Genomic DNA, 27,936 nt, shown 5'->3' with positions numbered 1-27,936 from the left:
GTTATGCTGCACTATGTTTAATGATGGCTGATTTTAAGAGCTTTCAAACTAAAAAACCCTGCACAAAGTCTTTGATTTATTCAGTTTCATAATTTCCCAAATTCTGTTTCAGGGTTTTACCAATTTTTGCATCATGTTAACACAGAAAATTACAACAAATGTCCAAGAAAAGAAAAACCACAACAAAGAGTACACAAACAAATTTCAGATGTAAAAAATGACAACAAAAGCACTGAAAATGACAACAAAAATTGAACAAAAGTGCCACAAAAACACAGAGAAAACAACAAAAATAACCAAAATGACCACAAATATAACATTTTGACAGAGAGACAAAAGCACAAAACAAAAAATAGTCCAAAAAGTACAACAGGAATGCTCAAAATGACTCCAAAAACACCCAAAAACACACAAAATGATGACAAATGTATACAAAATCACTCCAAAAATACACACACACAATAAAAAATGATTTTAAAAAGATAACATAAATATAATGAATCGATAAATTAAATAATTAAATTAAAAAAAAAAAAATACGATGATGATGGTAAAAATAAAATAGTAATAACATTAATAATAATAAAAACACAACCTACAATAAAACACACAAAATGACCAAGAAAATACACAATCACTTCACAAAACAAACAAAACTTCAAGAGTAGTACACAAAAACAAAAACACATAAGAGTACAACAATAATGTGTAAAAGTTACACTTTGTAGAAATTCATTCACTTGTTTTCTGGTGAAAAACGGTGCGTAAATGTGTGATATTGTCCCAAAACATGCATGTGTGTCATGTTGGGGTTTGAAAACGTAAATTCTGTTCCTTTCATCAATTTTCCGCGATCTTGGAGAATTGGAGGCCGTACTTTGTAACGTAGAATCTTCTTGAATGAAAGAGAGTAAAGTGAGCCTAAGGTTGACCCACGGCTGACCTAGACCAAACATTCAGCCTCTAGGGACCCCCGCTCTGCTTCTTTTGACATGGATACCTGCCGCTGGGATTTGACCGGGAGATAAAGCTTCCCTAAAAGTTTGTGGAGGCAGAGAGAGGAAGGGAGGGATGAAGTGGGGATGCCTGTAGACAAACAGCAGGGCAGAGTGGGCGTTTACACACCTTTGGTTGCTTCACTTTTCGTTCTGAGCCAATGAAACTGAAAGAAATCCTTCCCAGTAAAAACCTATGGAGTCCAATTCTATAAAATGACCCAAAAAAATCACACAAAGACAGAAAGTAAAGAAAACAACTTCATAAACACCATAAATCACTATAAAATACAGCGTATAGTCGCAGGTTTTTCTTTAGAGGTCAGACTCTTACAGGAAGTCACCCCCACAGAGGGCTCGCTCGCTCAGGAAGCCACCAGGAGGGCGAGTGTGGGGCGAGAGTCCACGGGTGTGTGTGTGTGACACCCATATCACCCCCTCCATATGGAGCTGTGCTCCAGGAGAGGAAGGCTGCTTTAAAGCCACGTCCTTCCTCTTCCTCTGCTGCTCAGGTCTTATCAGGTGATAGGACTACAATCCCCACAACACCACATCCTGTTCCCTGCAAGGACGTGACGCAGCCAGAGGATGTGGACGGGTAGTGGGAGACAAACTGGCACACGCGTCCCCCAGTGGAATTCTGTGTGGTCCCAAATAAATGCACAAAATGACAAAGTAACATTAAAAAATAATATTAAAAAACACACACAATGACAGAAAAATAAAGAAAACAACCAGAAATTATATATAAAATGACCTGAAAAACACACACAATGACAGGAAATTAATAATCAAAATGACAGAAAATCACTCAAAATGACTCAAAAACATGAATATACAAACAAAAAAAACACAAAATGACTGAAAAATAAATAAAATTACATTAAAAAAATTACACAATGACCCCAAAAAAACACAACGACAATAAAAATAAAGTAAACAACGACAAAAATGTACAAAAAATAAAAAATAATTATAACAAAAATATATATAAAATGACCCGAAAAACACGCAAAATGATAGAAAAATAAAGTAAACCACAACAAAATGGACAAAATGGAAGAAAAATAATCAAAATGCCTCATAATCGTGAATAAACTAACAAACAAAAATACAAAATGACACTGAAAATACACAAATTAATTCCACAAACAGGCATAAATGCAACAAAAATATACAGAACTTTTCTGTTTTAATACTTAGTGTTTTTATTGCCATGTCTCTCTCTAGAAAATAAGAGTTTGAACAAGCGTTTCCAAGGGTTAGCGTCCGTTAGCAAAGAAAAAGCAATAAAGTTCAACTGAAACAGGAAGCTAACATCCAACGCTAACTTGTCGGAACAAACAATGAGTGTCTCACACGATACCAGCTACTGTCTGGTTCCAGAAATACCCAGTAAACTGTGAGTGGAAGCTAAAGCTAAAGCTATTCTTAGCGCTTGTCACCACAGGGTTAGCATGCCTGTATTATCTAACTGCATAGTGCAGTGTGTCTGCTGCTGATAGGTTAGCATGAGTGGGATAATCCATCAGCATCAAAGCCTGTGTCATACTGATAATTAACATGTGGAGGAATGGAAAAAGGAATATTTAGAAAGGAAACGGCTAAAAACCACAGCCCTGTACTCGAGTATAATGAATAATGATGGTTTAAAAATAATTAAATAATAAAAAACAAAAAATTTAATAAAAAACGAATATGATGATGATCATAATTCCAAAAATACAGAAAACTACAACTAATACAACACACAGAATTACCAAGAAAATCCACGTAATCACTCCATAAAGGAACAAAACTGCATCAGTAGTACAAAATATGACTCCAGACATAAAAAAGGACAACAAAAACACACAAAAATACACAAAATAACAACAAAAAAATAAGCAAAAATACACAATAGCACTATAAACACATAAAATGTCAACAAAAGTACAACAAAATTACAACAAAATTACAAAAAAAATAAATACACAAAGCGATGGCAGAAACACACATACAAGTACAACAAAATAAATAAGAAAAAACAAAATGATGACAAACATACAAATGTTCAACAATACACAAAATGACTCTAAAAACACACAACAGTACAACAAAAATACACAAAACAACTAAAAACACACATACTTTGTTGTTTCCTGTTAATACTCCGATGAATGTTGGTCATGTGACCCTCTGACATGTTCGCGTCCCTCGCAGTGATCCAGACCCACATGTTTAGAAACATGACATAATCCTAGCTTTCACTTTAATTTTCCTTTTATTAAATGCATATTATCTAGTCAGGACCTCTTATTTAATCATTTCCTCACCCAAAGTGAGATGATTCTATGTTGACCCCCCCCCCTTACACATTGAAGGACTTTGAAACGCCCTTCAGCTCATACATCAGCTGACTTTTGGAAAGCACTGCTGAGCTATTGTGCTCCATTAAGTGCTCTTAGCTTTTGTTACAGTCCTTGTGTGTGTGTGTGTGTGTGTGTCCCCTCTCCCTCCCACCATGTCCTGACTTCCACTGCAGCTCACCCAGCTCTAGGTGTCAAAAGCCACCGGTGAGAGGCTGGAAGACGCAAAAGAACCACCGCACTTTAGGAATGTGTGTGTGCGTGTGCGTGTGTGTGTGTGTGTGTGTGTGTTCACCAGTGCCCCCGTTTGAACCTTCTCTGCTCAGGTTAGAGAGAAGAGGCTGTAACACAAAGGCATGGGGGGGATCAATAGTACTGCACATGAAAGGGTGAAAGCATCGCCCAACACTTTAGCGTTAGCGTTAACGTTAGCCGCACCGACTCTTTCCCTCTCATCGTCCACAAGCTGGAATAAACAGCCAAATTACAGAAATTTAATCCAAAAACACTCAAAACGATGACAAAAATAGAGAAAAGTACAACAAAAACACACAAAATGACTCCATAAACTCACAAAAGTGACACAAAAATACACAAATTAGAGAAAATAAATCCAAAATCATGACAAAAATACACAAAAGTACACAAAATGACTCCTAAAAGTGTGTGTGTGCATGTGTGCGTGTGTGCGTGTGTGTGTGTGTGTGAGAGAGAAACACGTTGTAGTTTAATGTCGTGTGTGTGCACGGCGCTCACGGCGGTTTCCAGCGTGTCAGCAGCCCGTGATGATGACCCTGTACGGTGGAAATGGCACACAGAGAGAGAGAGAGAGCGAGAGAGCAGTCACATTTACACTGTGACATTTTTACCATCACCTATGGCTATGTCCACACACACACACACACACACACACACTAACACAGGAGGAAACAGTGGAACAGAGAAAAATAAGCATTAAAAGCTGTTTGATGGTGTGCTTTATCAAAGGTCAGTCTGAACACTGAGACATTCCAACATCTGAGATGAAGAAACGTTATTTTTCTTTAGTTTCATCTCCACTAATGTTCAGTGATTTTGAGAAATACACAAATATAACATAATGACACACATTTAATGACCAACTTTCAATCACAATACAAACAGGATGGCCTTATAATAGTGTTAGCATTATATTTAGCATTAGTGTTAAGTGTTATGGTTGCTTGCTGTTGTTCTGTTTTTTGTTAGTGTAATAAGTAGTGGGATGGTTGGTTTTAGGGTCATGTTTAGTGTTAGCATCAGTGTTAATGCTATGGGTTGTGTTAGCATTAGTGTTATAGTTGGTGTATGGTTTGCGCTAGGATTAGTGTTTAGGCTATGGTGACAGCATTAGTGTTAATGCTATGGGTAGTGTTAGTGTTAGCATCATAATTGGTGTTGGCATTAATATTATAGCTAGTGTTATGGTTAGTATTAGCATTAGTGTGAATGCTATGGGTAGTGTTGGTGTTAGCATTAGTGTTAGCATGTTAATGTTAAGGGTGGTATTATGGTTAGCATTATTGGTATAGTTATGTTAGTGTTAGCATTATTGCTATAGTTATGGTTACTGTTATCGGTAGCGCTATTGTCCGTGCTAGCATTATTGTTAGCGCTCGTGTTAGGTGCTATGATTTGTTTACCCTGAATGGTATTGGTATGGTTACTGTTAGCATTAGAACATTAGAATTAGCATTATGGTTAGTGCTATGAGTAGTGTTATGGTTAGGGTTAGCATTAATGCTATGGATGGAGTTGGCACGTTATAATTAGTGTTAATTAGTTATTAACGTTGTGGATGGAGTTAGTGTTAGTGTTAGCATTAATGTTAGTTTTGGTGCTTTTGCATTTAACTAAACACAGAATGAAAACAGATGTTTTTCCCACTCATTCAATCTGGTTTTTAGATTTGGTTTGTTGGTATTTTGTCGTGGATTGGATGAAATATTTATGTTAATCTTTAAAAACAAAGCAGCTTGTTTAAGAAATTAAATATATAAATATAATGTTATATTACTGTAACAGTGTGAAACTCCACTGGGCTGTGTCGAAACATGAAACACTCAAACATGGACTTTAGATTTAAATATTAAACTCAGCATATATATATGTGTATATATATATGTATGTATATTTAATGAGTTAATATCTGAGTAGTTGGTGTACGTCAGACTGTTTTCTGTGGTTTTCTGTTGAATCACATCCGTCTGAACTAAGACAATACGTCCATTTGTGTGTCGTTAACCTCTGAATGACTCATTACTGAATCTGTCCGTGCCAACCCACAAAACTGTCATCGCTGGAGAAAACCGCTGGCTTTGTTATTGTGAAGCGCTCGTTATGTTCGCCGATTACTTCAATGGAAATATCTGATTACAGGAAGTAATTACTGCTACTCTGCTTTGACTCACCTGTTTTTATTAAACCATCAACCGCCGCCGTTTGTTTTACTTTGTGAGGACGTGAATGCAACTGCTCTGAGTGAGTTTGGGAGTAAAAAAAAAAAGATGTTGAAAAGCTCAGAGAAAGTCTCTCTGGCAAAGGCAGGAAGAGAAGTCTAGACTTGGCCGTATTGTGCATATCATTATCCACTGAACGTTAGTGGGGATTTCTCTACGTCTCTTTTCCTCTGTGGGAATTAAAAAAAGAGCTTCGGTCACAGAGTGTGTGTGTGTGTGTGTGTGTGTTTAGGATGCTTTTGTTGGAAACCAAACCCATGGACGGTCCGAGGAAATGTTGTCGCTGCGTAAAAACTCTGGATCTGTAAAGTGAGGAAGACTTTAAAAATGTTTCCCCCCGACCTGGGAATAGGAATAGCTCTGAAAGGAAGGAATTCTTGCATGTTCAGAATATTTGGAGGTGGGAGGAACCACCAGAGCCATGGAAAAGGGGAACCCCCCCCACCACCCAACACACACACACACTGCCCACAATCCCCCCGTCCTCCCCCCTCAGAGTCCCGAGCTTATGAATGGCCTGAATACAATAAACGCCACTTTTTTCTTTTCACCCTCCCTTTCCCGAGCCCTTCTTTTAGCCCTCTGAGGATTTCTGGGAATGCGATGTATGTGTATCCGTGCACGAGAATGTGTGTGTGTGTGTGTGTGTGTGTAGAGCAAACCTACATCAGCTAGCGTGTGTGTGTACCTATGAATTTCTCGCCTGTGCTCTGCGATGTGCAGCGTCTTCCGTGTGGGGACCTAGCTAGCATAGCAGGCCCCCACGAGGCCTGGCTCTCGCCTGAGTGGCCTCCCCCCAGGGTCGTGTGAGCTTTCTGGGGGTGTGAAACTCTAGGAGTGGCCAACGAGGGGATCAGCTCCAGGTCACTCACACTCTGACTCTCGTGCTACAAATCTCCTTTTTGCACTAAGTGTGGTGTCATAAAGTGAGAGAGAGAGACGTGTGTGTGTACGTGCGTGGCGTGTGTGCGTGCGGCGCGCTCGTCTTCCTCTCGGCCTTTGAACGCGCGCCAAAACATCTGAGTGTAACCTTCCAAAAAGCGTTTGGCCATCTGTGGATGACTTCTGTCACGGGATCCTGCTTTAACATCTGGCACTAAGCTAATATTCCTCATCCCAGCAGTGCTTATGAAGGGGAACAGATCAGAAAACTAATGCTAATGCTATAGCTTTGCTGCTTAGTGCTGGAAGCAACGTGTCTGACAGGATTGCGTTGAAATATAGTGTTAGCTTTATAATTTGCATTATTGTTATTATTGTTATGGTTAGTTGTTGGTGTTGTTCTGCAAGGAGTAGTGCTATAGTTAGGCTTAGGGTCATTATTCGTGTTAGCTTTAGTGATAATACTGTGTTAGTGTTAGTATTGTTGTTATAGTTAGTGTTAGCATTAGTGTTATTGTTATGGTGATAGCATTAGTGGGATGCTGTGTTAGTGTTTGCATTATTGTTATAGTTAGTGTTAGCATTAGTAATAGCGTTATTGTTATGGGCAGTGTCAGTGTTAGCATTATGATTAGTGTTAGCAGTACCATTATGGTTAGTGTTGGCAATAGTGTTAATGTTATGGTGATAGCATGATGTTATGGGTAGTGTTAGCATTATGAATAATGTTAGCAGTAGTGTTATGGTTAGTGTTAGCATTATTTTTAATGCTGTGTGTAGGTGATGGGTAATGTTGGTGATAGTATTAGTGTTAATGCTGTGTTAGTGTTAAGATTAGCATTTTGCTTAGTGTTAACATTAGCGTTTTGCTTAGTGTTAACATTAGTGCTAATGCTATGGGTAGTGTTTGCATTATGATTAGTGTTGACATTAGTGTTAGCATTAGCCTTATTGTTATCGTTGGTGTTATCATTAGTGTTAATGTTATGGGTAGTGTTAGCATTATGGTTAGTGTTAGCATTACTGTTAATGCTATGATGATAGCACTAGCGTTAATGTTATGGGTAGTGTTAGCATTATGATTGATGTATTCACTACTGTTATAACTAGTGTTAGCATTAGTGTTAATGCTATGGCTTGTGTTATATATACAGTAACTCCTCCTCAGCGCTGGGAGCGACATGTCTGACAGGATGTCTCTTCTCAGATGAATGACTCGTGAGTTTTCCGCTGGTAATTTTTCAGGCAGCAGAAAAATGTCTGACACCTCATCACGACACATGAGCCCCAACACAGGCTGAGATATGCTTCATAATCAGATCGTAACAGATTAGCCCAGATGGAGCTTGATAATGCCAGGGCGCGCCCGAAGACACGGAGATGGGACGCGATAAAGAGCAGCGGAGGAAGCTAAGGCGTTAGCGACGGTTAGCTCCCACGGTTAGCTGCTGCTGCTGCACAATCCAACAATGAAACAGTGCAAACATCCTCCTGTGTTCAGAGAGTAATGAAGGAGTGAAGGAGCAACGAGTGAAAGCAAAGCCCAGCCAAGCTGAAGGAGCACATAGCAGGGCTAATGCTAATGCTAACGAGCTTGTGGAAACGCTTGAAAAAGTGCTAACCTAATTTTTATGTCATTATCTGTTTGTGCAATGTGTACGTGTGTATTTGTGTTCAAGTGTGTGTGTGTTTGTGTGCGAGTGTGTGTGTATTTGTGAGTGCGAGTGTGTATTTGTGTGTACGGCGTGAGAAGGGGACTGATAAAAAATTCTTTCCCTTGGTTTGCCCCGGGGCATTTCAACTGCCCCTGGCTCCTTCCAGTCAGTGGCCTGCTCCTAATTGCCACACACACACACACACATGCACACACACACACACACACACACACACACACACACACACACACACACACACACACACGCACTTGCATAAAGAAATGCAGGGCTAGACGCAGAAAACACAGACGACTGCACATTTGTGCATGCATACACTCATGCATTGATTCACACACACACACACACACACACACACACACACACACACACACACACACACACACTGCCTCATCATTACAGACTGGTTGCACAGTTGTCGTCTGCATGGCTGAACCGTGGGTGAATCTAGCGGTGCAGCCGTTGGCGTTCTCCCCGTCCTGGAAAAACGGGTCTGGGGTTCAGACCTGATGATGTTCTCCACTGGGAGTTAACCATCACTCATTACGTCATTAGTGTGTAGATGCTCATTATGATGCCTTTAATGTTGAGGGTGAGCTTCAGGGGGGGCAGAGTGGGAAGGGCGGGTGGTGAGCGATGCTAAGCTAACATTAGCATTCTTGTTTGGATGTTCCACTTCTTTGAAATCAAGTGGCTTTCTCTGCTTTTTTTGGTTCTTCTGATACTTTGGAAAAGAACAAATCAACATTACAATGTTCAACACCACAACTGTCAAACTCGAGGCCCGGGGGCCCAATCCGGGCCTTTAGAGCATCCAATTCGGCCCGTGACAGAAAGCAAAAGTCCGAGAAACCATGAATAAAATACCAATAAAATCAGTTGTAGATTTCACCAAATTGATACACAAATTCAATGAAACTCCACAATATTAACAGGATACACACTTAATATAAACTGCTTTATTTTTCAAAATAAAACAACAGTTTTGCAATTTATGTCATGTATATATATTTTATATATTACGACTGGATTTTCTGCATTGAATAATTACTAAAGTGATGAAAAAATACTTTAAAATAAAATATTGTAGAAAAACTTCCATCCTAAAGTGCATTTATAAATGTGGGACTGAGCGGTTAGACAGACACACACTGTCAGACTCGCTTTAACGTCGTTCCCACGCCGCCAACGTCTCCGACAGACTTATTCAACATCGTGGCTTCCTGCCGTGGGGGGGTTGAACAAGCAGGAATCGCCCCCCCCAGACTTAGTCGAGGCAGTCGGTGTCGAATTGCACCGAAAATGGAAACGCAAACACAAAGTGACTGTTATTCAGCAGCAGCCTGTCGTAGTTCCCTCCGTCCACATCACAGCAGTGGTGCACGGCAGTGGTTGACAAGCCTTTTAGTCCTCAGACCAACGTGCACTTTATTCCAAACCACATGCACCCCCTCATTATATCACAGGAACCCCTTTTATACCGTCTCAAACTGTCAGCAAACTCTCTCTGCTGCTGTTTCTAGAGCCTTTAATTTCATCTTTTACTCACGTTACGACTTTACCTTTGCCTTTGTCTCCAGAATGTCTTGTTTTTCTGCTCCTCACACACCAGGCAGACATGGGAAACCAGCGGTCCGGGGACCACATGCGGCCCTCAGTCTAACTTTGTCCATCCCTCAAAGTAAAAGCTCAAAATGACTCAAAAGAACACACAAAATGAGGGAGAAATACCCCTAAACACAGTAAAAAAAATACAAAAATAAAGGATAGTAATACACAAAATGACAAAAAAAAAACTACAATAAAATGTGAAATGAGAGAAAGATATACACATTTCAAGGAAAAACAGAAAAATAATCCAAAAACACATACAAGAATGACAAAAATACACACAAAAAATTGACAAAATAAATGGGAAATACCCCCAAAACTGTAAAAATACAAAAGAGGATAATTTTAATAATAATGATAAAACAAAGTGAAACAATAATACACAAAAAGGACAAAACACACAGAACCTCTACAAAAACATGCAAAATGAGAAAAAATATTCACATTTCAGAGAAAAATACACAAAAAACACGCTTAATGACAACAAAACTGCACACAACAAAAAATGCAAAATGAAGGAATATACAATATTATACAACAAAATGAATCCAAAAACACACAAAACAGGAACAAAAACATGCAAAGTGAGAGAAAAATGTACAAAAATATTCCAAAAAGACAACAAACAACACAAAAATACACAGAAAAACATCTTGTTTCCGGTCTAAATGCTTAGATTAGTCATTATTCTAAATGTTAACATGAATATTGATCATGTGACCCCATGCTCAGAATGTCCTCCCGATGTGATCTATAAAGTGGTTGATTTGGGAAAGTGAAGCATTTATTTGGTGTTTGGTGCAAACCTGAGAAACGTGCACGTCTCTACCGCCCATGTACACGTCTTTCCTCCCTCACTCTTTGCATGCGTTACCTCTTTTTGATTCACACGCTCTCTCTGGTTCTCTCTCTCTGATTCTCTCTCTCTGGTTCTCTCTCTCTGGTTCTCTCTCTCTGATTCTCTCTCTCTGGTTCTCTCTCTCTGGTTCTCTCTCTCTGGTTCTCTCTCTCTGGTTCTCTCTCTCTGGTTCTCTCTCTCTGGTTCTCTCTCTCTGGTTCTCTCTCTCTGATTCTCTCTCTCTGGTTCTCTCTCTCTGGTTCTCTCTCTCTGGTTCTCTCTCTCTCTGGTTCTCTCTCTGGTTCTCTCTCTCTGGTTCTCTCTCTCTGGTTCTCTCTCTCCCTCTAAGCTTTTGCTCCAGCCTCTGTTTTCCCGACTGGCACGGGACGAGCCCCCACGTTTGTTTTTGTAGGCTTTGCTGAACATGAGCCGCTCTTTATGGAGGATTGAAAGCATTTGCTTCCAATGAAAATCTGGTCTTAGATTACAGGACCTGGGCCTGCATGGCGGGAACAGAGAGAGAGAAAAAGAAAGCTCTGGAACATTATAGGGAAGGAAAAAGTCACTTGTTAATTGGTCCCCGACTAATGATGTAACCAAAGATCGGTACGGGACTCACAAAGAGCCTGAGGAATCATTAGGGATCAATTAACACATGCATTAGTCAATAATCAGGATTGATTGTTGGTGTTAAGTAGAAACGAACATAGAAAGTCTCTGTTTTTTAGGTTTAAACGTGGGAAACATGCAACGCTAATGTTTGGATCATATCCCAGTGACTCAGGCCTGACATCCTACCATGATTGGATGTTTGTGTGGGATGCAGCTTCCCTCCTTCCTCCCTTCCTTCCCTTTCTTTTTTCCTTCCTTCCTTTATTGTTTCCTCTCTCCGTCTATTCCTTCCTTCCTTCCTTCCTACTTTGCTTTCTTCCTTCATTATTTCCTCCCTCCCTCCCTCTCTTCCTTCCATCCTTTTTTTCTTCCTTCCTCCCTTCCTTCTTCCCATCCTTCCTTCCTTCCTTTTTTCCTTCCTTCCTTCCAACTTTCCTTCCTTCATTTTTTCCTCTCATCCTTTCTTCCATCCTTTTTTTCCTTCCTTCCTCCCATCCTTCCTTCCTTTTTCCTGGTGATGCTACATTAGCCTAATCCTACCTGCATATATGCATCATCAATGTGCAATGGGCCAGATTTCTTGTTTTCACCCCCCCCCCCTCATTAGAACGCCTCCACTATGTGTGTGTGCATATGTATCTGTTCACAGGGAGGGGGTGGTTGCAGGTTCTCCCTCTCTCTCTCTCTCCATCCTAATGGTGTGTATAATTCAGGTGCCCCCCAGGCATGCTTTCAGGAATTCTTTAGCCTGAGGTAATGGGGGGCAAAGGCTGGGCTTTTTAGGTTCTTGATTATTCCGTTGATGTGGCAGCCTGGAAAAAGTCATCTCCACCGGATTAGCGCCAACATTCCCATTAATTATCAATGAAGTGGGGGCTTAGGGTTTAGCTACAGTAGGTGCTGGTGTGGGGGGGGGGGGGGGGGAGTGTTAGTGAAGCACGGTTGATTCTATGGGTGCCGTTATCAGCTTCAGTTAAAGGAAGAAGAAGAAGAAGAGCTTTGTGTCTAATCAATAAATAAGTGGATCAAATCCTGCTTTGCTCTGAGACTCGTTTACCTCCATCATCGTTCTTTATTCCTTTTGGAATAATAATAATAACAATTACTCTAGGCTTCCCCATAGAAACCCCCACCCATCCACCCACCCACCCCCCGCAGACGGAGGGAGATCCCTTCCTTACTTCCTTCTTCCCTCTCCTACTTCCTACATTTCTTCCTTCCTTCCTCCCTGTCTTACTTCCTTCCTATCTTCCTTTCCTTCTTTTCTTCCTTCCTTCCTTCTTCCCTCTCTCTCTACCTTCCTCCTGCCCTTCCCTCTTCCCTTCCTTCTTCCCTCCCTCTCTTCCTCATTTCCTTCCTTCCCTCCTTGCTTCCTTCCTTCCTCCCTCTCTTCCTTCCTGTAATTGGCTGCTACTGAGCGCGTGCAGACTAAAGGGACCGCTCCTTGAGCTCTAGTGGCCTTAATAGTCTTATCAAAGCCCCACAGGTTGCTGTACGCATCCATTGTTATGAAAAGCAGCTAGCTTTGTTAACGCTGTTTGTTCCCCCTCCTGCTAACTTTCCTTTTGTAGTGCCGTGTTCCTCTTTCCACCTCAGGTGAAGAAAAAGCAGGATGCGTTCCGTAAGCGTTTCCCCCTCAGGATAATAATATAATAAAGACTAAATCTCTCTGTCATTTCCAATTGTGCACGGGCTGGGATGGCAGAGTGGGGAAATGCCACCTTACAAGTCCTTTTGTGCTCCTGTTCCTCAGAAAGATGCGAGCAACGCTTCTTCTTCTTCTTCTTCTTCTTCTTGGCTGTGTTCTGTGAGAAATGAAAAGCAGGGTTATTTATAAATGTATTAAAAATGAATGCGTTTATGAAGCTGCTGCCATTGTTGTGTCTGTAAAGCCCCGCAGAATACCTTTAAAATGCTATTTATTCCCTTTGAAGCGCAGGGGCACAGCTAATGCAGGACGTAAACAAACCCTGGCTCTGATCTCGCCCCCCCTCCCCCCTCTGTTCCATGTGGTCATGTGACAGGTGATGGCCTGGACAACAGCGTGGCCTCCCCCAGCACGGGCGACGACGACGACCCCGATAAGGAAAAGAAACGCAACAAGAAGAGAGGGATTTTCCCCAAGGTGGCAACCAACATCATGAGGGCGTGGCTCTTCCAGCACCTAACAGTGAGTTCTAGCGATACGCGATGTGGGGGAGGGGCTTAGGAAATACCAGCATCTTTCTTATCAGAGCTGGGATCGTTTGCTTTGGTCTTGATGTGATTAAATCACCATACTCTGGTGCTGGTGATTCTGATTTAACCTGAGACTGAACAAACGTAACGTAAGAGGAAACGTTTGTCCAGAAAGATTCACGCAGGAGCGTTAAATAAAAGTGGGCGGGGCCACAAACACGTGATTGTATCTGATCTGAGGGTCCCGTGATCAATGTTCATGTCAGCATTAAAATAATGACCAATAAGATAAATGTTATATTTTTGATGTTTTTCTATAACTCTGTGTATTTTTGTTGTCTGTTTTGTAGTACGGATGTGTTTTTTAGTCCTTTTTTCACATTTTTGTTTTCGACTTGTGTGTTTTTGGAGAAATTTTGCATAATTTTGTGTGTTTAGTTGTCGTTTTTTATATTTTAGTTATTTTTGCACATTTTTGTAGTCGCCTCGTGTGTTTTTGGAGCATTTTTACTATTTTGCATATTTGTTTATTGTTGCATTTTATATTTTCCTGTTATTTTTGTTGTTGTTTAATATATTTTTGTTATTTTGCACATTTTTGTTGTCGCCTTGTGCGTTTATGGAGCATTTTTGTGTAATCTTTCTGTTGTAATTATGTATATTTCTGTTGTTTTATATATTATCGTAGTGTCCTTCTGTGTTTTTGGAGCATTGTTGCAGTTTTGTGTACATTTTCTTGCGTAGTTTTGTGGGTTTTTTTTGTCGTCTTATATATTTTCCTGTCATTTTTGTTGTCGTTTTATATATTTTAGTTAATTTTGTGCATTATTGGAGTCGCCTTGTGTTTTTTGGATAATGTTTACTGTTTTGTATAATTATTTTGGCAAATCTGTGTATTTTTAAAATCTTTTTGTACGTTCACTTTGGGGCAGCACAAAATGCGACGGCGTGCTGCACGTGGCTGTAAAATAACGAAAAGGCCGCAACAAACCAACCAATCATTGATGCGACTGTGAGACGTTGTGTTGTCGCTAAAAGACGACGTGTGTATTTAAGGCTCAGTGGATGTGACACGACTCCTAAGAGAAGCTAAATCTGCCGTTTTTGGGGAAAAACAGAGGCTAAATATAAGTTGGCAGCACTGCAACCAAATGGTGAATAAGCTGCTGTGTTCATGTATTTGTTACACACACACACACACACACACAGTCATCCTGCTCATGTGTTAAACACTTCAAAGGCTATATCTGTGCTATCTGCTGTCCATCTCCTCATCACATGCTCTCTCTAACGCCCCCAGCGTTATCAGCGTGTCGTGGATCAACCTCATTACGGAGCGCCGTCATTATTACACACACACACACACACACACACACACACACACACACGCGCACACACGTCTGAATGGGATTTAAACACACAGCCTTTTCCATTCCCTGGATTACAGCAAAAACACACTTGCACCGTTTCCTCCCTCGGAATAAAAAACTCACGATGAGGCCTTTTGAACGAACGCATTTGAAACAAACCGATTAGTGATGTTTAACGTTAACAATGGGTGTGTGTGTTTCTTTAAGTGTAACGTGTGCATTAACGTTCTTTAGATCAGTAGCCCTCTGATTACAAACCACGCCCTAAACTTAACTCTAAGGACTTTATTTTGGTGATAAACATTGGCAACAGGAAGCCCTCGGTCACATTGTGTGTATGAAATACAAAGAATGTACACGACAATGACAGAAATATACAAAAAATACTCCATAATCACAAAAACAACACAATTGGACTCCAAAATTACACAACATTACTACAAAATACACTGAAAAAATTAAACTTACTTGTTTCTCTCACTGGTTTCTATTGTTTCTCTCACTAGTTAATCTCACTGGTTTTTGTTGTTAATCTCACTGGTTTCTGTTGTTTCTCTTACTGGTTTCTGTTGTTTCTCTCACCGGTTTCTGTTGTTTCTCTTACTGGTTTCTGTTGTTTCTCTCACTTGTTTCTGTTGTTTCTCTTACTGGTTTCTGTTGTTTCTTACTGGTTTCTGTTGTTTCTCTTACTGGTTTCCATTGTTTCTCTTACTGGTTTCTGTTGTTTCTCTCACTGGTTTCTGTTGTTTCTCTTACTGGTTTCTGTTGTTTCTCTTACTGGTTTCTGTTGTTTCTCTCACTGGTTTCTGTTGTTTCTCTCACTGGTTTCTGTTGTTTCTCTCACTGGTTTCTGTTGTTTCTCTCACTGGTTTCTGTTGTTTCTCTCACTGGTTTCTGTTGTTTCTCTCACTTGTTTCTGTTGTTTCTCTCACTTGTTTCTGTTGTTTCTCTTACTAGTTCATCTCACTAGTTTTTGTTATTGGTTTCTCTTGCTGAATCATCAACCGTCCTGTCTTTGTTTGGATGATGCCAGGCTGGTCTCTTAGAGATAGACACCATGCCAATTAGAGATACACACACACACACACTCACACACACACACACACACACACACAGATGCACTGCAGTCAGGATTTGCTGTTTGTCAGGTTTGATGAATGCAAACTGTGTCTGACACACAGACTGAGATTTGGATTCCCCCCACCACACACACACACACACACACACACAAACACGTACCCTCGGGGGGGTTCCCATTGTGCAGCATTGCTAAGGAAAGATGGGTGGTAAAGTGAGCAGGTAGTTTCTCCTCTTTTCTTTCTCTGAGGATTCCTGAGTCGTTCAAAGACAAACCGTTGATTTTTAAACTGATTTTACAAGTAGAGAAAACACACAAAAACACACAAAACAAGAAATCCAGATTTAATCTGAATGAAACTCAGTGAGATACTTAAAGAACCAACTCAACATAACTGAGTCAAATTTCATAACGATCAAGCAATTATGAACCAAGATATGCATATTTAAAATTTCACCAATGCTGAACCAGAATCAGTTTATTGATCGGGATCATCTCCAAAATTTGATGGAGTCTTCCAAAGGCTAAGGTCTATGTTTAGTTAGAATTTTGTCAAAATCCGTGGAGTATTTTTGACGTACATCCGTTAACAAATAAACACAGTTGAAACATTCAGAAGATTAAAGTAAATTTCTTGAAAAAAGTTGTCTGAAGAAAATGAAACCTTAACTTATTATTTTAAAAAAGAAAAGAAAACATAAACTTGCTGGAATTAAATAAACGCAGGTAAAAAAAAATATTACGTCCCTGGCGGAGAAAATTACAGAAATATACACAAAAGAAATGCACAAAAATGACACACAAATAAATATAAAAACAATAAAAACAGATGAAAATAGATGAAAAAAACCTCTAAGTAAAGCAAATAAGAGTAATAAATAACAAATAAAAATAAAATATTACAAATAATATAAAAACATTTGACAACTTACTTAAATAGAAAATATGTTTCAAAATAATAATTGAGTAATAAATACATTTTAAAAATACGTACAAAAATATATGATGATATTAATAACTAAAGACTTAACAAAATAAAAGAATATTGACATTAAAAATGTACTTTGTTAAATGTTAACTAACATACTGGATTAAATGTTCACATATCAAGGTCAGAAGTACAATAAAAACCAGACTATTATTATTTATACCTGATCATTAAACTCTCCACAAGCTGCTGTGCATTAGCATTAGCATAGCGAGCTACGCGTATAGCCAGAAACGTACAGTAACCCACTTCCCTGTGACGACCCTCGTGGGACGACTTTATCTGAATGTTGTTGGAGCGTTTAAAGGAGCAGCTGTAACACTTGAAAATAAAGCGTATTTCCTCTGATAGGCCGACACATGGTCGCCCTCTGCGTGTTGATTGGACGACGCAGCGTCTGCGTTTTCACGGAGTCGCTGACGAGCCCTGAGCTGCTTGTAACTCCGGGATAATGGATGTAATCTGAGTTAAAGTAATGTAGGATTACCTCAGCGTTTGTGTTCTGTGTGTTAGAGCCTCCATCTAATCTCCGCTGCCCCCCCTCCCCCCCAGCCCCCCCTCGTTCCTCCACAAATGGTATTTTCTTGTTTAATTTAACAAGAAATGAGTAGTAAATGAAAGCTCAGGCCTCCAATCCCCAGCGCGCCCTCTCCACTCCCCGATGAAAAGGCAATTTGTGAAATTATGTGATAGAGTAATTAGATGGAATTCAGGTGTCCCCCCCCCCCCCTTTCCCATTTAGATTGTAGCTGTGCTGACTGTGTGTGTGTGTGTGTGTGTGTCGTACACATTATCGCTAGCGCTCTCCTCCCCTCCTATTTGTACACAGATGCAGTGTAACGAGGGGCAGCCGTGATCGCAGCTCATAAAAGAAGCAAAGCCACAACCCCCCCCCCCCCCCCCCCCCCCTCTTTAAAAGCTGTAAACTGCACTGTGAGCGAGTATAAAAAATCACACTGGAAGGAATAATCCGCCGTTAATACAATTAGAGGCTAATTTAACCGCTGGCGTACGCAGATGTAGCCGCTTCACCGCAGTCAGAAGCTTTGTGGGGGTGTGGGGGGGTGTGTGGGGGTGTGTGGGGTGTGTTGAACAGAAACAGGTGTGAATGAAGAGCCATAAAATCCAATTCTGCGCTGGTGGATGAAGGGTGTGTGTGTGTTCGTGTGTGTGTTCGTGTGTGTGTGTGTTCGTGTGTGTGTTCGTGTTTGTGTGTGTGTGTGTGTTGAGAGAGAGTTCATCATCAGGTTCTTTCACCTAAAAATCAGTCTGAAAGCAAACAGAAACATGTTACCTGTAACTAAAGTAACTAAAGACTAAAGCTGCCCTGTCCAATTACAGCCCTAGTCTGAGGGAGGGGGCGGAGCATGACCGTAAACTAAGATTAAAGTGTTGAAAATTACCTATGGATGGATAGATGGAAGGTTTACAGATAAATAGATGGATGAGATGAAGGATGGATGGTTGGATGAGTTGTTGGACAGATATATGGATGGATGGGTGAATGAATAGTTGGACAGCTAAATGGATGGATGAGTTTACGGACAAATGGATGGATGCGTGGTTGGACAGATGTATGGATGGATGAGTGGTTTGACAGATAAATGGATGGATGAGTGGATGGATGAACAAATAAATTGATAAATAAAATGACAACAGAAATACTCATAATTACCCAAAAGACTAAAAATACACAAAAATAAGACTTTTACAGAATGGGCCTAGTAGGCTGTTTGAATCTTGATCAAAAACAACCTTTTTTTATTTTTATTTTTAAATGTAAGTGTTTGGGGTATTTTATTTTGAAAAAAATGCTACTATATCTTACTAAACTGATTGTTCCAATGGGGCAGCACTGGAAAAGTTTTCTGTGGTGATAAAAACCAAAATGTCTAACAGACGGAGATGAGTTGATAGAAAAAATAATAAAATAATACTTAACACTCAATTTTTATTTTTTTTAAAAGAAAAAAAAAACTGAGAGAAACTGCATGTTTTTGTCTGATTTGTTGGAAACACTTTCCAATTTCTGGCACTTATTGTTACAAGTTTAAAGTGACAGTTCTAATCCCCTTCAAAATAAAAGCACAAGATCCTTTTTCTATCTTTTTTGCATGTGTCCTTAAGTCAAAAAGCAGAAACAAACACTATTTGAATGAAATCTCCAGCTTGTGATTAATGATGGAGTTTTTTTATTTGTCTCCCTTTGAGGGAAATTTGTGTCGTACAGAGAATTATGTTTGTCACTAAAAGTCGTGTCACGCTTTGTTTGGTGCTCATCAGCTTCACTTGTCGATAAATGTCAGTGATCTCCATCAGGACAGTGGACAGTGCTCTGTGAGGCCTGGTGTCTCTCATTAGCTCCTAATTTAATCCAAATGATGGTCCCAGTCTGAGGCGCCACAGCTTTAGGATTTCAAAGACGTCCTCAGACAGATGGACAGATCTGGACAAAGATGAGAAGAAACATCCGACAGAAACAGGAACAAGTTCAGCGTCTGCACATTAAATTACACATCGCTTTGTCTCAAGCTGCTTTTCTACAAAAGCTTCCAAGAACTTTTAGTTTATGGCACTTTTCTTCCTGAGACAAAAGCACAGTAAACCCCGCCCCCATAACTTTGGGTACAGTTCTAGGCTAAAGTTTTCTGTTCTAAAGTGAAGTTTGTAGTTCTAATTTAATGTTCTTAGTTCTTAAAAAAAAGTTCCTACTTTATCTGCAAGTTCCTAGTTCAGGGGTAAAGTTCTTAGTTTTGGGTAAAGCTGTTATTTCCAGAGTAAAGTTCTTTTTCTTTGGGTAAAGTTCTTAGTTTTGATGTAAAGTTTTCATTGTTGGGATAAAGTTCTTGGCTCTAGGGTAAAACTTTTATTTTGTGGCTGAAGTTCTTAGTTTTGGGGTAAAGTTTTCATTGTTGGGGTAAAGTTCTTAGCACTGGTGTGAAGTTTTTATTTCTAGTGTAAAGTTCATTTTTCTATCATAGGGTTCTTAGTTTGGGGGTAAATATCTTAATTTTGGGGTGATCTTCTTAGTTCTACGGTAATTCTTTTAATTCTAGGGTAAAGCTCTTAGTTCTCGGTTAGTTCTTAGTTTTCGCAGTAAAGTTCTCAGTTCTTAGGTGAAGTTTTTAGTTCTGGGGTTAAAGTTCTTAGACCCAGGGAAATGTTCTCAGGAAAAGTTCCTAGTTTATCCGAAAATTTCTTCGTTCTAGGGTAAGTTTCTTAATTCTGTTGAAAGTCCTTCGTTGAGCTTAATTCTCAGGTGAAGTTCTTGGTTCTGGAGTGAAGTTGTTTGTTCTAGGCTAAGGTTCTAGTTTCTGCTGGAAGTTCTTAGTTGTGCGTAAAGTTTTTAGTTCTGGGGTAAGGCTCTTAGTTCTGGGTAAGGCTCTCAGTTCTGGGGTAAGGTTCTGGTGGTAGGTGGAAATGCGTCCTGTGGGAACAAAATAGTGTTTAAAAGGCCATTTGGAAGCAAAGGCTTGTCCGTACCAAAGGCTGGAGTGCTTGGTGTCAAAGAGGAGGCAGCTGAGTCAACCTGGCCACCTCCCCACTACACACACACACACACACACACACACACACACACACTGTGCCCCAGCCCCCACATTACCCCACACCTTGTAATGAAAACATCATCAATTATCCCTCTTGACAGGCCCCAGGGACCCAGGGCAGACAGCTCTCTTTTGGGGGCTTGTCTTTGTGGGCCGACCCTTGCACACAAACAGACCCACATTCTGTGTATATATGTGTGTGTGTGTGTGTGTGTGTGTGTGTGTGTGTGTGTGTGTGTGTGTGTGTGTGCGTGGGATCCACACAGGTCCTCCTACGGTATGGATTAAAAACTGATAAGATGGTGACCTTTCTGTTCCAATGGGGGAGATAGTGGACAATCCATCTGCTGGAGGTGTGACTGAGTAACTGTGTGTGTGTTATATCTGGTACTGGGTGGGGTGGGGGGGTGATGGTATGACTGGGAGTCCTGAGAGGCCATCTGTGTCATGATTGATGGATGGAATGATGGATGGATGAGGAGAGGAACAGATGGAAGGAGGGACTCGGTGGATGATGGAGATCCTTGAGGAGAGGAATCACAAAGTTTGGGTCTGAAGGTTAAACTTTGGGTCGTTCCATGTTTCCACAACCATCACGTCATTTCTTTGGCATTTCTATTTCTCTGTTTGATTAAAAACTCTTCTTTCTTTAAATACTGAGTCCAAACAATGTCTACATTGAGTAAACTTAGCAGTAATATTATGACGCTCAGAAATCTTGAGATACAAAGTTTACGAGCAACAAAAAACTGAAGCCTATGGAATTTAGCACAATAAATGTTTTCTCTATGAAATCTTAAGCTGCAAGATATCTGCGCTACAGACTCTCTACTCTACGAAACCTTGAGCAAGGAAATCTCATTGCCACAAAGTCACGACTCAATTAAATCTCTACGAAATCTATAATTTACAATATTTCTGCAATTTTTGAACCTCAATATCATGTGTGTATCCATTTCATTCGCTACACATTCAACAACCCATTTTTTTAGGGAAAATTTTTGTAAAAATGCAAAATATTCTTTTGAAAACAAGTTATTCTGTGTTGGAATTTTCTGTTTCACAAAACTTTTTCTTCTATTTTCCACAATCTGAGGCCCTACTTTTGAATCTTGTGCCCTTTTTTCTTTGTATATCCTTGACTTTTCTGATAAATTTTCTTTAAAAATGTCTGTAATTTGCAGGATTTCATTAACGTTATTTGCACGTATAGACCCAAAATGACTCAAACACACAATCTGACAGAATGACAAAACTAATACACAAAAGACAAAAACAACATGTAAAATGACCAAAAATACACAAATTACTCAAAAACACATAATATGACAGAGAAATTGACAAAATGACAAAACTATAACACAATTGACACCAAAAACTTGCAAAATGAAAGAAAAAACACACACAATGATTCCAAAAACACATAATATGACACGAAAATACACAAAATGGCTTCAAAAAGACATAAGATGACAGAAAATTTGAGAAAATGACAAAATGATTACATAAATGACTCAAAAAACATGCAAAATGACAAAAAATATACAAAATGACTCCAAAAACAAACAATCTGACAAAAAAATACACAAAATGACAAAAGTAATACACAAACCACTCCAACAAACTTGCAAAATGACAGAAAAAGACTCGTAATCGTGGGTTTTTTTGTAAACTCGTGTCAGTATGTCAGAGTTCCGTTTGTATCCCTTCTGGGCTGTTAACTTTTAATTCACCTCACCTTTAAACTCACAAAAAAGCCTTGCACGGAGTGTGTGTGTGTGTGTGTGTGTGTGTGTGTGTGTGTGTGTGTGTGTGTTTCCTTGAGAATGTGAGAACTTTACAGACCCTCGAGGTCGGTCAGCAGCACCGGAGGTGACCAGCGGTCACGAGAGACCAAAGGAAGGCCACACACTCACACACACACACTCTCACACACACACACACACACACACACACACACACACACACACACACACACACACACACACACACACACACACACACACAGCTTCAATTCAAAGGATTGACTGGATATTTTTTCATGCTACTAAAATCAGAGTTGAGTGCAGTGTGAGTGGGCGTGGCCATAAGGGAGTATAAAGTTTGAGCGAGCGCCGCCCCCTCCCCCAGCGGCTCTCGTATAATTTCATAGTGAAACAGTTCAGTGTGTGGTTTCATCGTCGCGCGTCAGGATGATTGATGGATTTGTGCTGAAGTTGTTTCGCACGCCTTCTATTTTTCATTATCAGCTGTGTGAGAAGAGCGTGTGTGTGTGCGCGCGCGTGTGTGAAATCCTTCTTGCTCTGCGACGCACTAATCAGTTTACAATCATCTGCAAATTCATGGAAGACAAAGACACACGCACGCACACATGTGTATATTTAGATGTATATTCTAGAGCGTAAATACACATGTACGCGCACACACACACACACACACACACTTCTGCGCTGACGTCAGTGTGTGTGTGCGGGGCGTGGAGTTCCCCACCGTCTCTGTGGAATTTATTGGAGGGTTAGTGGCACGTTGACATGTGGAGGAGTTAGGGGGGAAAATATTGTCATAAATCTGTGGTTAGCTTGATGAAAAGTCGTTTTCTTCACAAAATGACAGCAAAAGTACTCAAAATAACAGAAAAACACACAAAATCCCCCCAAAATACACAAAATGACAGAAAAAACACATCAAATCCCCACAAAATACACAAAAAACACACAAAATGACTACCAAAACACACAAAATGACAACAAAAATAAACAAAAAGACAACCAAAATAAACAAATGACAGGAAATAACACACAAAATACATAAAACGACAATCAAAATACTCAAAATAACAGAAAAATACTCAAAATGACAGTAAAAAAAAATGAAAAAACACACAAAATCCCCCAAAAATACACATAATGACAGCAAAAATCAACAAAACTTGAACCAACGTCAGTGTGTGTGTGCGCGGGGCGTGGAGTTTCCACCGTCACTGTGGAATTTATTGGGGGGTTAGTGGCACGGTGACATGTGGAGGAGTTAGGGGGGAAAATATTGTCATAAATCTGTGGTTAGCTTGATGAAAAGTCGTTTCTTTGGCTTAGCTTAGTTTAGCTAGGCTAACGCGTAGCCGCACTCATCACAACACCTCCTTGGCACGGGGGGGGGGGGGACCCTTTTAACAGGAGCCCAGTTCAGATGTGTAGCATGAGTTTGTTCAGACGCTGCTGATGTATTAACTGTAAAGTGTGAAATCACATTAGCGCTAGCTGTTAGCCACTATCCATTAGGCTGCGTTTGGCAATCCAGAGGATTGTGGGATATTTTTTTCTGGCTGGAGTCAGCAGCTCAATACCTTTTACTTACAGCAACTGCAGCAGCTTGCCCTAGATACAGTGTGGTGTGCGTGTGCGCGCGTGCGTGCGTGCGTGTACTTCATGGCTGTGTGTAAACGTGTGTGTGTTTTGTGAGGCTGTGCTGTGGTGCTAATCAGTGTGTGCGTCGGCTGAACTAATTTATCAATCCAGTTCCTCCCTCTTGTTTTCTCTCCCGAGCGTGAACCGAACCCGTCTCACACTGAACACACTCCTCTCTCCATCTTTAATGCATGCCCCCCCCTCCCCGACCCCCCCCCCCCCACTCCACTCGACCATGACTCTCCCTCCTTTCTGTCGGCTATAATGTGCAGCTGGGTTGCCTCACATTTTTAATGGCCTCCGAGCATGATATCATAGCAACATTGGGCCACTTGTGCAGTAGCTTTGATTTATCCAGAGACTCTCGTCACTTTGCACCTTCATGTCTTTCTAGTTCTGGGCTTTGAAACGTGCAGCAAAGGTCACCATGCATTACAGCAGAACAAAGTTAACGCACAAAATGATAGAAAAATAGACAAAATGACTCCAAAAACACACAAAACAAAAACAAAAAACATCCAAAATAAGAGTGAAATGTACACGTAACAATGAAAATACAGTGACAGATATACAGTGACAACCGAAATACACAAAAACTCTCAAAACAACAACAAAAAAATACAAAATGAGAGTAATATATACACAATGACAACAAAAATACACAAAAATCACCACAAAAACAAAGAAAATGACCCCAAAACACACAAAACGACACAATAAACATACTATATAAGAGAAAGAAAATATACAGTTACAATAAAAATACACAAAAATATACAAATTGACTGTAAAAAACTAAGGAAATGAACATAATACACTATAAAATAAGAAAACATAACAAAAATACATAGAAATCTATTACAACAAAAATAACTACAACAGTTATTTGTTTATGTATTTATTAAAGGATACTAACACCAGCAACCTTTGCTCCTTATTGTCAAAGTCACAAAATAAGCTCTAAAATAATACTTTATTGATCTATAATGTGTATATCTATTAATACTTGTGTTTCAATGTTTCTTTTTATCTTGTGCATGAAAATGCTTCGTTTTATCTAAATGTGTTAAACTGAACGTGTGTTTGAGCACACACACACCCTGGCAGGTGAACCGTGTTTGACACACACACACACACACGCACACACACACACACACACACACACACGCACACACACACACACACACACACACACAGAGGGGTAAAGGTAGAGGTAGAATTGTGCATATGTTGCATTTTTTCCTCTGATTTCTCAGTTCTTTAAAGTTCTCTGTTTTTCTGCAACCCCCCCCCCCCCCCCCATCCCCCCCCCCCCCCACCTCTGTAGACGTTTGCGTTAGAACAAGGCTGAGGTGCTGCTCACTTGTTTGTTACGACACATTAAATCATTGATTTATAAACGTGGTGCACACACACACACACGCACACACACACACACACACACACACACACAGAGAGAGAGACTGTAAATAAAAATGAAGGTGAGAGAGTCCAGTTGGGACATAGAGAGCAAACGCTAAATATAGAGCTGAGGAAAGAAAGGGGGCGGGGCCAGATGGGCGAGGAGGAGTAAAAGAAGAGGAGGAGGGGTGTAGGTGAGCTCTGAGTGATGGAGACGTCTCCTCTCATCGTTTCAAACTACATAAGGGATCCATTGTGAACTACCTCAGGACCTCAACCCCCCACCCACCCCCCTGTCCCCTACTGAGGCCCCCAGGGGCCGGCGCTCACTTTCTAATTAAAACGTCGGGGGGCAAAAAGGGTAATTGTGATAATCACATAATAATATCGAAGGGTTATTAGAATGTTCTGCGCTCCCCAAATTGCTTCCTCCGACAGATCACATTTCAGACGCGTTACGTAAAGTCGGCTTTGCTTGAAAGTCAGGTGAGACCATGTGAACACACACACACACACACACACACACACACACACACACACACACATGCACACACACACACCACAGTCCATGAATGAGCTATCTGAGAATCTGTGTGTGTGTGTGTGTGTGTGTGTCTGAAGCTTACCATAAAAAACGCAAACCGAAATAAACAAAATGACTAAAAATACACAATATGATGCAAATATGAAAAATAACAAATACAACAAAAATACAGAAAACGACAAACAAAATAAAGAAAAAATATATAAAAATATGCAAAGTACTAACAAAAATACCCAAAATGACAGAAAAATACACCAAATGAGTGAGAAACACAAAAAATGCAAAAACACACAAAATTACAGCAAAAATACACAAAATTCTAACAAAAATACATAAAATGAGAGAAAAATACTCAATCAAAGCAAAAATATACAAAATCATTCCAAATATGCATAAAACGACAAAACAAAACACAAAATGACAGAAAAATATACAAAATGAGCGAAAAATACAAAAAAAACAGCAAAGATACACAAACTTATTCAGAAAATACATAAAACAACCAAAATAAACAAAATGACATAAAAATACACAAAACAACATCAAAGACCAGATCAGATGCCTTGTGTACTGTATGCCTTTGCTTAAAAGTCAGGTGAGACGATGTGAACACACACACACACACACACACACAGAACAACAGAACATTAGTTTAGAGAGATGATGATGATGATGATGATGATGATGATGAATGAGGATGGTGGTTCCTGTTCCTTCCAGGGAACCAGGCTGTGTCTTCTTCATTTACACCCCCCCCGTCCTCCCCTGGTTCCAGCAGCCTGAGGCTAGCCCACCTCCAGCTGTGGCTACGTTGGTGCTAGCGAGCGCTGATGGCTGCTCAGCTCCTCCCTGAGCTCACACAGGCGGTAATTACGGCCTTAAAGAGGTTTAGTGGGCCAGCAAACTGCATAATCACCCCTGAATTAGCCCCAGATCATCAGCCTCAGCCCAACGAGCAGCGTTTACAGCTAGCACCAGCTAGCACCAGCTAGCACCAGCTAACACCAGCTAACACCAGCTAACACCAGCTAACACCAGCTAACACCAGCTAACACCAGCTAGCTTCGCCTTATTGCACAGCAGGTGTTGTGCAACATCCGGCGCCCTTCATAAACTCCCCTGAGCTGGAACCAGGAGAACCTAATGAAGCGCGCACACACACACACACACACACACACACACACCTTTCACATTTGAACTGTTATCAGTACTCAATGATGTCAACGATACCAATTTACCATATTTATTTCTCATAATAATAATAATAACAAACTTTAAATTAATCCTGCTGTTTTTACAGATGTGGCCTAAAACCTTCTAAATGTCCTAATAAAACACGTTATTTTGCACCATATTAGTTTTTATTAACTTTTAAAAATAGGGCGACTTAACAGTTTTAGAGCCTGTGTTCCTCCATCTTGAAATCATGTGATTGATGTCATCAATGCCTGTAAACATCCCATTGTTTTCTATTGCAGTGAAACATTCAGCCTGATTTTTAGAACATTTTAGAGATTTTTAGATCATTTAGTAACTTTTCCAGTGAAAATGACAACTTGTGCTGCTTTTGGTTGATCTAAATAATCATGAAAAGTTAAAGATGTAAATGTAACCATCTTTTTGATTACAGAAAGAGAATAAAAACTAAAAAAAGAATCAGTACCCACAGTGGGCGACAGTTCCAACTCTGTGGTTTGGTAGTAGACAATGAAGCAGAGAAGAAGAGCTTTCCTAAGGGACATTTACTCTCCCTTTAACAGTGTGCTGACACGCTCTGGTGGCTGATTGAACATGGACTGTTGAAGGACTCCGCCCCCCCCCAAAGGACTTCTATCCTAACCGAAATTAAAGAAAACGACAGAAAAACAGACAAAATGATCATAACCATACATAAAATGCCAACAAAAATACAGAAAATGAGAGAAAATACACACAAGACTAACAGAAGACACTAAATAGCAAAAATAGATAAAATGACAAAAAAAAAAT

At 40.1% G+C, this 27,936-nt stretch overlaps 1 protein-coding gene across 2 annotated transcripts in view; it reads left to right on the top strand.

Moving 5' to 3' along the window:
* meis1b (Meis homeobox 1 b) overlaps positions 1-27,936 on the top strand; it is a 114,284-nt gene that overhangs the window by 50,850 nt on the left and 35,498 nt on the right. For both annotated transcript variants that reach the window (XM_028468410.1, XM_028468409.1), the window contains exon 8: positions 13,461-13,606. In XM_028468410.1, coding sequence (XP_028324211.1) covers positions 13,461-13,606 — 146 coding nt within the window. The remainder of the gene's footprint in view (positions 1-13,460; positions 13,607-27,936) is intronic.

Source organism: Gouania willdenowi, chromosome 15 (genome assembly GCF_900634775.1).
Source record: "Gouania willdenowi chromosome 15, fGouWil2.1, whole genome shotgun sequence".
Classification (NCBI taxonomy): domain Eukaryota; kingdom Metazoa; phylum Chordata; class Actinopteri; order Blenniiformes; family Gobiesocidae; genus Gouania; species Gouania willdenowi.
This window is presented reverse-complemented; position numbering and strand designations above follow the sequence as displayed.